The following is a 13,406-nucleotide window of genomic DNA, read 5'->3' on the forward strand; positions in this document are numbered from 1 at the left end:
TCCTCATCCTCATAACTGACATAGACAAGGATGTCAGCCACAGCACCGTGTCTTCCTTTGCAGATGACACCCGAATCTGCATGACAGTGTCTTCCATTGCAGACACTGCAAGGCTCCAGGCGGACATCAACCAAATCTTTCAGTGGGCTGCAGAAAACAATATGAAGTTCAACGATGAGAAATTTCAATTACTCTGATATGGTAAACACGAGGAAATTAAATCTTCATCAGAGTACAAAACAAATTCTGGCCACAAAATAGAGCGAAACACCAACGTCAAAGACCTGGGAGTGATCATGTCGGAGGATCTCACCTTCAAGGACCATAACATTGTATCAATCGCATCTGCTAGAAAAATGACAGGATGGATAATGAGAACCTTCAAAACTAGGGGTGCCAAGCCCATGATGACACTTTTCAGGTCGCTTACTCTATCTAGGCTGGAATATTGCTGCACACAAACAGCACCTTTCAAGGCAGGTGAAATTACTGACCTAGAAAATATACAGAGAACCTTCACGGCGCGCATAACGGAGATAAAACACCTCAATTACTGGGAGCGCTTGAATTTCCTGAACCTGTATTCCCTGGAACGCAGGCGGGAGAAATACGTGATTATATACACCTGGAAAATCCTAGAGGGACTAGTACCGAACTTGCACACGAAAATCACTCACAACGAAAGCAAAAGACTCGGCAGACGATGCAACATCCCCTCAATGAAAAGCAGAGGTGTCACTAGCACGTTAAGAGACAATACAATAAGTGTCAGGGGCCCGAGACTGTTCAACTCCCTCCCAGCATTCATAAGGGGGATTGCCAGTAGACCCCTGGCTGTCTTCAAGCTGGCACTGGACAAGCATCTAAAGTCGGTACCTGACCAGCCAGGCTGTGGCTCGTACGTTGGATTGTGTGCAGCCAGCAGTAACAGCCTGGTTGATCAGGCTCTGCTCCACTATGAGGCCTGGTCACAGACCGGGCCGCTGGGGCGTTGACCCCCGGAACTCTCTCCAGGTAAACTCCAGGTATCCAGATGGGTGGTGACCTTGCTTCTTAGAACCCTTTCAAAGATTTTATGATATGGGATGTTAGCGGTATCTGTGTGTAGTTCTTTGCTATTGCTTTACTGCCCCCTTTATGTAGTGGGACTATGTCTGTTGTTTTTTAGCAGCTGTGGGACGACCCCAGTGTCCATGCTCCCTCTGCATAGGATGTTAAAAGCACATGGTAGGGGTTTCTTGCAGTTCTTAATGAACACGGAGTTCCATAAGTCTGGGCCTGGGGCAGAGTGCATGGGCACGTCATTTAACTCATTTTCAAAGTCATTTGGCGTCAGGATAATACCATATTTTCGAGTCTACCAAATTCTGTGTCATAAAAAGTTGATTTAGGTCTTTAACTCTCAGTCTGGTTAGCGGCTTGCTAAAAACTGAGTCATATTGGGACTTGAGTAGCTCTCTCATTTCCTTGCTGTCATATGTGTAGGACCCACTTTGTTTAAGTAGGGGCCAATATTGGATGTTGTTCTCGACTTTGATTTGGTATAAGAAAAGAAATATTTTGCATTTCTTTTAATTTCGTTTATGGCTATTAGTTCTTCCCGCGTTTCTTGACTCCTGTAAGATTCCTTTAGCTTTAGTTCGATGTTTGCTATTTCTCTGACCAGTGTCTCCATACGTATTGCAGATGTACTGGCCTCTGTTATCCGCTCTGTTATTTTTTGCCTTCGCCTGTATAGGGAGCGCCTTTCTCTTTCTAGTTTACTTATTCTCCTACTTGTCTTGAGCATACCTCGAGTGCCACACAGTTAATTTGTTCCAGATATAGGTTTGGAGCCGTGTTGTTTAGGATATCTTCCCAGTTTATATCATTTAGGACCTGGCCCGGTGGCCTGGTGGCCCGGTGGCCTGGTGGCCCGGTGGCCTGGTGGCCCGGTGGCCTGGTGGCTAAAGCTCCCGCTTCACACACGGAGGGCCCGGGTTCGATTCCCGGCGGGTGGAAACATTTCGACGTTTCCTTACACCTGTTGTCCTGTTCACCTAGCAGCAAATAGGTACCTGGGTGTTAGTCGACTGGTGTGGGTCGCATCCTGGGGGACAAGATTGAGGACCCCAATGGAAATTAGTTAGACAGTCCTCGATGACGCACTGACCTTCTTGGGTTATCCTGGGTGGCTAACCCTCCGGGGTTAAAAATCCGAACGAAATCTTATCTTATTTTATCCTGACTTGGTTCCACGTTATGTTTTTGCTATTGAAATTGAATTTGGTGAAGGTTCCCTCGTGACTGATCACATTTTGCTGGTCTGGGCCTCCGCGCATACATGTCTGAATCTCTATTATGTTGAGATCTGAGTATATTGTTTTTGATATGGTAATATTTCATATCAGATCATCATTGCTAGTGAAGATGAGGTCCTGTGTATTCTCCAATCTTGTTGGCTCTATTATTTGCTGGTTTATGGTGAATTTATTGCAGAGATTTAAAAGCTCGTGTGTGTATGCGAGTTTTCATCTAGCTGCCTCCTGGTGTTATCTCTGCTACAACATTATTTGCTACATCCCTCCATTTTAGGTGCCTTAGGTTCACAAGCTGTTTCTGAAATTGTTGGGAAGTTGAATCCGGAGGCTTGTATACAACCACAATGACCAGGTTTTAGTTCTGAGTCATTTAGTAGTTCCAAGCATATAAGTGACTGTGATACACAGGCCAACAACCCTGCCCCCCTTTTACCTGTTCACTCTGTCACATCTTTATAGGTTATAACCCGGGATTCATATTTCATTGTTAAAGTGACCAGTCTCGGCTGAGTGGTTGAGGGGAGTAGACGTGTGCTGGGGATCTGGACCTACTAATTCACAGGCCTACCCATTTCTCCCAACTGATAAGTCATCATTAAAACTCCTACTATTGGAAGACAGCTTCAGTGTTGTGAAAACTCTTATGTGCGAGCTGTGACTAAGGATATACCTAGTGAAACACTGGAAATAGTTTTCCTTTTTGCAAAGGCCCTCACAGGCCTCTGCTTCCCCTCTGCCTTTCATTTGACCTCAGCCTTTCGCCTCTATCAACATACAGTGTAGAGGCGAATTTTGCTAGTCCACTGCTACTCGTGCCTCTCAAAATGCTCACAACTCATCGCTTTACCAACCTGAGGAATAACGACGAGTGTGCAGTCCTACGTGAGTTGGTAACCCAGGTGTCCACACACTGAAAATTCGTCTTTCACTCCAAGACACGTGTGCTAGAAGTTCTGCAAGTTTGGAGTGAGTAACAATCTGTACAAGTATTGCAGTGTTTGGTAACTCTTGAGAAGTCTGCCTCAGCCTGTGACCTTGAGCGAGGCACTGCATCACCTGCCTGAGACTTTCGCCCATATTGAATATGTGAAGGCGAATGTGCGTGCTCAGTTACCCCTGCTGTTCTCCTGTATCCCCAACTCTCCTCCTTTAAACTCAGCCATTCGCCTCTATCAACGACGTGCAGTGTAGAGGTGTATTTTGTTGCCCCGCTGGTACTCGAATATGTGAGTTCCGCAAGTGCTGCAGATTTGTTGTAACTATTTGCATGAGTGGATTACGCTGACTTAGGACATTGTGCTACCATCAGTACCTACATAGGCTTAAAATGAGTGAGGAATGTCTGGCCTGCTGGGTGACCTTGAAAATGGCACTATAAGACCCGCATGCCACTTACACCCATACTGCGTGTGTCTAGTGAGGTGAATGTCCCTTCCTCGACTTTCCCATTCACCGGTATCCCTTAACTCGTCGCCTTTATCTTCATATGGATAAGGGCGAGTTTAGCTGATCCAGGCCAAACAGCACTCCAAGCCAGCCAGTGAAGGCCAAGGCTACATCTGTTCTGAATCCCAGAATGCCTTTGTGAACATTCTACAGTGTTCCGGCCGCACCTTTGGTGTTGTGAGAACTAGTTCTTATGTAGTGAAAATTTGTCTGTCATTCCAAGACACGTGTGCTAGATGTGTTAAGTGCTGCGGGTTTTGAGTAATTAACAAGTAGTACAGGGTTGGTAACTCTCGAGACGACTGTGGGCCCAGTGAATGACCTTGAAAATTGCACTGCGACCTGCAGGCCACTACACCCATATTGCCTGTGTCTAGCGAGGTGAATATCCCTTCCTTGTCCCTTCTCCTTCCTCGATTTGGAACTCAGCCGTTCGCCTCTATTTGCTTGTGGTCTAGAGGCGGTTTTTTGCCAGACCACATGGGTGCTTGAGTGCCCGTGTCCTCTGTGCCACACTCCGCTCATCTTGCGAGTGTCTCCTGTGTGCCTGCCTGCCTGCTGCAAGCAGGTGTCCGGGTGGTTGGCGCGGGCTTGGCGAGCACAGTCAAGCAAGCTTGAGGGCAGCACTAAAAGCTAGCCAGAACAAGCTAAGGCAGCCTGCAGTTATAGCTGTCCTAGGGCCCAGCATGTCTGTATACGTTCTGCAGTGCTGCTGGCATACCAGTGTTTCCTGTAGTGGCTTGAGAACAATTTGACGAGCATTGCAATGCTGACATTTTGAGTGGGACATGCCAGAGGTTCACTTATAAACATAGTAAGCTTGTGGTGATTGGCTTGTACACAGTGAACATTCATCTGTCATATGTGTGCTAGAAGTGTTAAGTGCTGCTTTCCCCAACAGTTAATTGTCATTTGTAAGCCTGTATTAAGACTTTAAAAGGCTCAGAGTGTACTTCAGTGTAGCGACTCCTTACATTTGATAAATGAGGGTAATACATGCTCTGGAGTTTACCTGGAGAGAGTTTCGGGGGTCAACGCCCCCGCGGCCCGGTCTGTGACCAGGCCTCCTGGTGGATCAGCGCCTGATCAACCAGGCTGTTGCTGCTGGCTGCACGCAAACCAACGTACGAGCCACAGCCCGGCTGATCAGGAACTGACTTTAGGTGCTTGTCCAGTGCCAGCTTGAAGACTGCCAGGGGTCTGTTGGTAATCCCCCTTATGTGTGCTGGGAGGCAGTTGAACAGTCTCGGGCCCCTGACACTTATTGTATGGTCTCTTAACGTGCTAGTGACACCCCTGCTTTTCATTGGGGGGATGGTGCATCGTCTGCCAAGTCTTTTGCTTTCGTAGTGAGTGATTTTCGTGTGCAAGTTCGGTACTAGTCCCTCTAGGATTTTCCAGGTGTATATAATCATGTATCTCTCCCTCCTGCGTTCCAGGGAATACAGGTTTAGAAACCTCAAGCGCTCCCAGTAATTGAGGTGTTTTATCTCCGTTATGCGCGCCGTGAAAGTTCTCTGTACATTTTCTAGGTCGGCAATTTCACCTGCCTTGAAAGGTGCTGTTAGAGTGCAGCAATATTCCAGCCTAGATAGAACAAGTGACCTGAAGAGTGTCATCATGGGCTTGGCCTCCCTAGTTTTGAAGGTTCTCATTATCCATCCTGTCATTTTTCTAGCAGATGCGATTGATACAATGTTATGGTCCTTGAAGGTGAGATCCTCTGACATAATCACTCCCAGGTCTTTGACGTTGGTGTTTCGCTCTATTTTGTGGCCAGAATTTGTTTTGTACTCTGATGAAGATTTAATTTCCTCATGTTTACCATATCTGAGTAATTGAAATTTCTCATCGTTGAACTTCATATTGTTTTCTGCAGCCCACTGAAAGATTTGGTTGATGTCCGCCTGGAGCCTTGCAGTGTCTGCAATGGAAGACACTGTCATGCAGATTCGGGTGTCATCCGCAAAGGAAGACACGGTGCTGTGGCTGACATCCTTGTCTATGTCGGATATGAGGATGAGGAACAAGATGGGAGCTAGTACTGTGCCTTGTGGAACAGAGCTTTTCACCGTAGCTGCCTCGGACTTTACTCTGTTGACGACTACTCTCTGTGTTCTGTTAGTGAGGAAATTATAGATCCATCGACCGACTTTTCCTGTTATTCCTTTAGCGCGCATTTTGTGCACTATTACGCCATGGTCACACTTGTCGAAGGCTTTTGCAAAGTCTGTATATATTACATCTGCATTCTTTTTGTCTTCTAGTGCATTTAGGACCTTGTCGTAGTGATCCAGTAGTTGAGACAGACAGGAGCGACCTGTTCTAAACCCATGTTGCCCTGGGTTGTGTAACTGATGGGTTTCTAGATGGGTGGTGATCTTGCTTCTTAGGACCCTTTCAAAGATTTTTATGATATGGGATGTTAGTGCTATTGGTCTGTAGTTCTTTGCTGTTGCTTTACTGCCCCCTTTGTGGAGTGGGGCTGTCTGTTGTTTTTAGTAACATAATTAAATTGCTTGTCCTAGTGTCATTGTTGTGTTTTCTAATACATTTTCTCGTTCAGACTGAAACTTTACTGCTAAATTCCCAGTAATATTTCAAATTGCAGTGTTCATCTGTGGTGTGAGTGTGTAACTTATGCTTTGTATTTTTACTGTGAACAAGCTTACTCCTGCATAATGTTCAGTTTCATGAATACTTTCTTACTTGAGTAATTCGGTTACCTTTCAACTGTGTTAAGCAAGAGTCAGCCTGTTAACATCTATGTTCCTTGCCATCGCATCTAGTGGGTCTAGCGCCTAGTTAAAATTGTAATAGTAACAATTTGCAATCATTATACTTCTAGTTATACATTGTGTAAATTGTTTTAGACTATTTGATCAACTGGATTGTAGTGTTTAACTTCTGATACACCAATTTAATGACTGCAGACACTCACTGACACATAATAAACACATTAAAACGCTGGTAACTCCAGAAGCTGGGCCTAGTGTGTGACCTTGAGAAGTTCAGTGTGTTTATTACGACCAGCGGTGTACCACTCTCACCTATATTTACATCAACAAAAGTGTATTCTAAGTGATAAAGTGTACACTTGGTGTACTTGGTAACACTTGTCATACATAGTAACGCGTGTGTAAGTGAGATTGTTTAGGTACTGGTTCATCTATCTACAGCTGCACACTTATGCTTGCATGCATGTATAACATAGTAACGTGTGAATTACCCAGGATGGACCAAGGAAGTCGACCAGAGTGATTTATCTCATTGTCATTGTAACATTACCTAGTTTTTTTTTTTTTTTTTTTTTTTTTTTTTTTTTTTTTTTTTTTTTTTTTTTTAGTAATACTGTTTACAATCTATGGTTGGGGTAAGAGATTGTCTTCAGCATTCATTGTGATGTCTGCTATATTATTATTTCAGTGAGGTACATTAGGTGGCAGTAGCCTGAACTAACTCAAGTGGAAGTTATCATTGAATTTGAACCTCATGTTTAATGTGATGTATGTCAGAATTCTAATTTTATGCTCAATATTACCTACTTTGTCTCTCTCTCTCTCTCTCTCTCTCTCTCTTTTCATCTTTGTAATTTGTGATAAGGTGTAAGACCTCGCCTGTACCATCCATTATATCATTATATGTACCATATTATTAACACACATACAAGAGGTCTCTGAGTGTGTTTTTGGTGGGGTGTGTGTCGTATTGAGTGGTGGTGGTCTGGGTTGAGTATGGTTGGAGGTGTTCATTGAACTTGAGCACTTGTGTCTTGTGATCTATTTTGGACTTCTGACTTTGTAGTGAATATTTGCTCTTGCATAAGCTATAAGGGAAAGATAAGCGAGGAATTCTTGTGTTGTGAGTCTTACACCAGATATCATCACTGGCAAACATGGCAACTGTCATAGAGGAACCTATTTCTGCAGGTGATGGAAATGATGATAGCTTCCAGACCTTTAAAAGTAAACAAACGAGAAAAAGTGAGAAAGGGCTAGAGCGTCGACGTAGTCAGACTCACTTGACTCGTACACAATGTGATACTAAACGTCCTTGGTGCACAGAGGCTGCAAGAAGTCTTTCTTTAAAGGAAGAATGTGTTAAGCTGAACTTCCCTGACAACACCCCGCTGCCTGCTAAGTGTGCATGGCTAATGGAAGCTGTAAACAAGCATCCTAACTCAAGGATCCAATTTAGGAAAAACACACACAACTTTGTATTTGTGGAACAGAATAAAGAGCTGATCAATGATCTACTTAGTACACCTTATGGGGATATTAAGCTGCTCCGACCTCCATCAGACACTCACCACTTTAAAAAATGGGTCAGTATCATAATCTTTGGATACCCTCACTGCATGGACCCATCCCATTTGACTCTCAGTGAGCATATCATCAAGCCTAAAAGACTTAAAGGAAAATCCCTAATTATTGCTAGTTGGGTGGGTCCTGTGCCCCTCCCCCGGAATATCTGGGTGCATGGTTTACGTTTCCTAAACATCGAAGTGTACCTACCCCCTAAACGTAGGTGTTACAAATGCCAGCACTATGGCCATGTTGCAGTAGACTGTGGAATACTACATTCTTGGTGTGGTAAGTGTGCTGGGAAACATTCCACTAGAGAATGCACAGTAGGCCCTGACAGCCAAAAATTTAAGTGTATTAACTGTAAAGAAGTTGGGGTTACAGTTTCCCACAAGGACTGCAGTCAGAATCCAAACAACCTTCGATGTAAACCTGATAACAACCCTTTAATAGTAACTGAGGATGAGGCCATCCAGTCTACCACAGCCAGATCTGAGACTGAACCTCTGCAAAGTGTGCAAGAACCCCACTTCACTGCAAATGATTCTGGTGATACCAGAATGCCATCACACACACCAGCTGTGGAGGAGCTAGCCATCCCTGCTAGCACATATGGAACTACTGGTCTGCCACTACAGATACCTATGGCTACACCTGAATATGGGGATGAGTTTGTCATTTCTCCCAATACACACAACTACAACAGTCAGACGGACACCACACAGGTAACCCCCCTGGAAATTGGAGATGAGTCAGATGCACAGGACCTACCTGCAATGAATGATGAAACAGAGAACACTAATGTAACCATGGTACCTGTTAAGGTGATAGGTGTTAAAGAAAGCACTAACCCAGAAGTGCCATCCTCCGGAGAGGCATTGGATTCGCCTGACCTTCCTCATATTATAAATTTCCAGAAAAAAATTGAGCATCTTGAACAGATCCTGACAAGTTTAATAAATATATGTAATCAGGATGATGCTCTTGAGCATGGTAATGATGTCAAAAGTGCAGCAATCTCCGTTCAGCTTCCAGCAATTTGTGAGAAAGAAGCCCATGACTCTTGCCTTCAAGACTTGCCTTTTAACTGGCTGCCAAGATGCCGAAAAATGCTTAAAAATAAAGGTCCTGAAGATAAAGACGTACAAGTTATGCTATTTGCTCTTAAGTGTCTGCACACTGTAGCCAAAGCATAATAGTTTTACCATCTTATGAGCAAGAGATTGTAATAACTCACTACAATGGATACATTACAAATCTTTTCATGGAACATTGCTTCCATCAGGAATCGGTTGCCTGACTTACATCATATTAGTGCAACCAAGAATATTGATGTCATCTGTTTGCAGGAATGTAGATTGAAAGATGGAGCACCTCCACCAAACTTGCCTGGATATGCAGCTTATAACCTAAGGTCAACCAACTGTTGTGTGATGTATGTCAGAAAGAACTTGCCACATTCACTCCTTTCCTTGCAGAGTCGAGTTAACATGCAGTATCATGGTGTCAAAGTATATGCAGGCGATTTTTCCATAAACATTTTTAATCTCTATGCCCCAGCGAACCAGCTTCGACCTGATGCTTTACCAGATCGCATCAATAGTGAACCTACCATCATTCTTGGAGATTTTAATGCCAGACATAAGAATATTGGTGGGTCTATAACAAACACCAATGGAACTAAACTAGTGAGATTGCTAAATGAGCATGATAGTGTTCGAATTGTGGGCACTACTGAGCCTACTCACATATATGGTGGCATACAAGATCTATGTCTTGGATTTAATACATCATATACGATGCATGACTCTGTCATAGTTGATGATCTTCTATCTGATCACTTCCCAAGACTAACAACTGTCAATCTTGATCACATCTCCAGCAATCAAGGAGCTAAATACAGAAGGAGGAAACTTATTCTCAAACCAGAACACAGAGACAACTTTATTAACCACTTGGATCAATGGTATAAGAATTACGAGCCCATTGGCACACCAAAATTTAATGATGATTTAATTACCACTATTGAGAGTGTTCTCAGAGATCAAGTGGGCAGGAATAGGAAACAAAGACCCTCCACTATAAATAACAATAAAAACCAATGTAAATACTATAATGATCCACAGCTACGCAATCTAACACATGCAGCTAGGAGGATTGGTAAAGCATACCGTGAATGTAGAACCCCAGACCTGCTCAGAACGTTCCAAGCTGCACTAACAAATGCAAGGAATAGAAAGGAAGAACTTAGGCAACAGGAATGGGAACAGTTTGTTAGTGGATTAAATAGGTCCACCCCTTTGAGTTTGGCTTGGAAAGGTATAAATAAAATAACCAGGAAAAAGACTGGCAATGTTGCTCATCCCTTTCCTCTTGAAAAAGCAAATGACCTCATAAATGACTGGTCCAAAACATCCAGGCATGAAAGCCTTCCATCTCATATTAGAAAAAATTTAGAGAGTACTTCTGAAGAAATGTTCAAAGTGATTAATTTTATGAGCCAAAATATTGATGAGAGTGATTGCCTCTTTACCGAGTATGAATTAGATAATGCATTAACCAAAGGTCGATCAACTGCTCCTGGAGAGGATGGTATAACCTATGATATTCTCAGAACTCTAAGGCACGTGCCTGATAACCCTTTGTTGGCACTGTATAATCTCAGTTACATTGAGGGCGTTCTTCCTACTTCCTGGACCAATAGTCTCATTGTGCCTATCCCTAAGCCCCAACAGCCTGATACATTTAGGCCGATCTCCTTAACTAGTTGTCTTTGTAAAACTTTTGAAAGAATGATGCTTAACAGACTGTACTACAGAATCAGACACCAACTTTCCCCCTACCTCTATGGGTTCATGAAAGGTAAAAGTGTGCAGAACTGTATTTCCACCTTTCTCACTGCACACACCTCTACTAGTTTTACCACTTTTCTTGATCTAAAATCTGCATTTGATATTGCGAACAGAACCGTTATACTACATGAACTAGCCAAAATATGAATATTGGTGGTAGCTTACTCTTCTGGATAATAGGATACCTGTCAAATAGAGTATCCTCTGTCCTTTACCAAGGCTTCAGAAGTGATTCTAAAGAAATGTCTTTAGGTACACCGCAGGGAGGAGTTCTTAGTCCCATGCTATTTAATATTCTGATTAATGCTCTCCTAAATGCTCTACCTGCCTCACCTAAACATATAGCTATAAGCTATGCTGGTGATATCATGATCCATACAACAGGGCATAAGAAGATGAATACCATTCTTAATGAAGTTCAAGCAATTTGTAATCGACTAGGCCTCATAATATCTTCCTCTAAAACAAAGATATTAACAAGCAAACGACATCCCCCACCCATCTATTTGCAGGGTGAAATCATTAGCTACGTTAAAACTTACAGATATCTTGGTGTAGATGTACCCTTTAACAAATCCACTATACCACAACTAAACAAGAAATGCAAAGCTAGGCTAAATGCTCTCAAAGCTGTTGCTGGCTACGATCCCAACTATGGTGCTAATGTGAGAATCGTGAGAATGATGTACATAGCCTAGGTTAGGTCCTTAATTGATTATGCTGCTCCCATGTTGATATTAGCTAGAGAAAGTTCTCTCCGACCCTTGGAGTTAATGCAAAATGAAGCTCTCAGGATTATTCTTGGCTGTCCCAGATCTACAAAAGTTCTTAACATGAGGAAGGAGCTTGGTATTTCTAGTATCAGTGATAGGATTGTTGAAATTAACACTGTACTCGGTATAAGAATGTTGAGAAACGAACTTGACTCTATCATTACTGATTCTGTGTCATCATTGAATGCTCTTGACTCATATAATGACTCCAACAACATGCTCATTGGGGAAGCCAGGTATAGATACTCAAAAATTAGGGACAAAGGAATTAATGTACAATTGCTGTGGATCCCATCACACATTGGATTACTCCTTCATGATAAAGTTGATATGTTAGCCAAGAAGAGTACCCAGAAGGAGAATGTAGAATATAACTTTGGTGTAACTGTGTCTAGCATTAGGAATAATATTAGGAGAGAAGTAAATAATGAAAATGATTGTTATAGGAATGCAGTTAGAAGCCTGAGTAGATCTATAACCCACTATGATAACATGAACGTAGATAAGTATGTTTATGGAGCAACTTGCAATGTGAACAGACTGACTGATGTTGTAGTGGCCAGGCTTAGGCTTGGTTACAAGTACTTCTGGCAGTTTGGGAGACACATAGATGATGATCAAACTAAATGTAAATTATGTGATCAGGCATATGGTCACTCTCTTGAACAATATGTGCTTAATTGTCCACTTATTGAGGAATACAGAGACAGACAGTATAATAACCTATGTGACATGTCAAGATATCTTATTAATGAAAATAAGATACCAGATATACTAAGCAAATTTCCTAAATTTGCTTGTAACAGATAAGTGAACTATAGATATGTAGATATAAATCCATATGTATTCCTGTTAACCCTTTGGGGCCTAGTTCCTAGGTCTTTTGTGTATCCATATGCTCTCGCGCTACCGTCCACAGGATGGATATGGGGTGCACAATAAACTAGCCACTTCGGTGGCAAAATCTAAAAATTTCTGTAAGCAGTCCACGGATGAAAGGAATTTTGTTGTTCGTTGCCACACGGGAAATCTAAAGCAATACAACATATAATCTCTTTCTGGGAATAGCTAAACAGAAAATTTTGCTATTAATCAGAATTTCAAAATTTAAAAAACAGTGAAAATAAATTTAAAGACAAGTATCAAAACAATAATGATTAAAAGATGAAGTACGTATTATTGAATGCAGACTTAAACAAACCTTATTTATCAGCCCAGACAAAACATGTCCGTCTTCCAGATTGAAGTTGTCATGGGGTCCATACAAATTTGCAGGAATCACTGCAGTAAACTTACAGCCATACTGTCTATGGTAGCACTGATTCATGACATCAATCATACGTTTGGCCATGCTGTAGCCATAGTTGGAATAATGTGGAGGTCCATCATGAATCTGAGAGAAAAAATAAAGTTATCAAATATATATATATATATATATATATATATATATATATATATATATATATATATATATATATATATATATATACATATATATATATATATATATATATATATATATATATATATATACATACATATATATATATATATATATATATATATATATATATATATATATATATATATATATATATATATATATATATATATATATATATATATATGTATATATATACATCTAGGTTTTTCTCCTTTTCCTAAATAGCTCTTGTTCCTCTTTATTTCTTCTATTGTCCATGGGGAAGTGGAAAAGAATCTTTCCTCTGT

The 13,406-nt window shown here is 41.7% G+C and overlaps 1 protein-coding gene across 1 annotated transcript in view; it reads right to left on the reverse strand.

Annotated features, from left to right (window-relative positions):
• The window catches only part of LOC128701890 (GDP-L-fucose synthase-like), an 81,363-nt gene that overhangs the window by 8,781 nt on the left and 59,176 nt on the right, over positions 1–13,406 (reverse strand). The window contains exon 5 of the mRNA XM_070099858.1: positions 12,877–13,068. Coding sequence (XP_069955959.1) covers positions 12,877–13,068 — 192 coding nt within the window. The remainder of the gene's footprint in view (positions 1–12,876; positions 13,069–13,406) is intronic.

This window comes from Cherax quadricarinatus, chromosome 69 (genome assembly GCF_038502225.1).
Source record: "Cherax quadricarinatus isolate ZL_2023a chromosome 69, ASM3850222v1, whole genome shotgun sequence".
Taxonomy (NCBI): Eukaryota; Metazoa; Arthropoda; class Malacostraca; order Decapoda; family Parastacidae; genus Cherax; species Cherax quadricarinatus.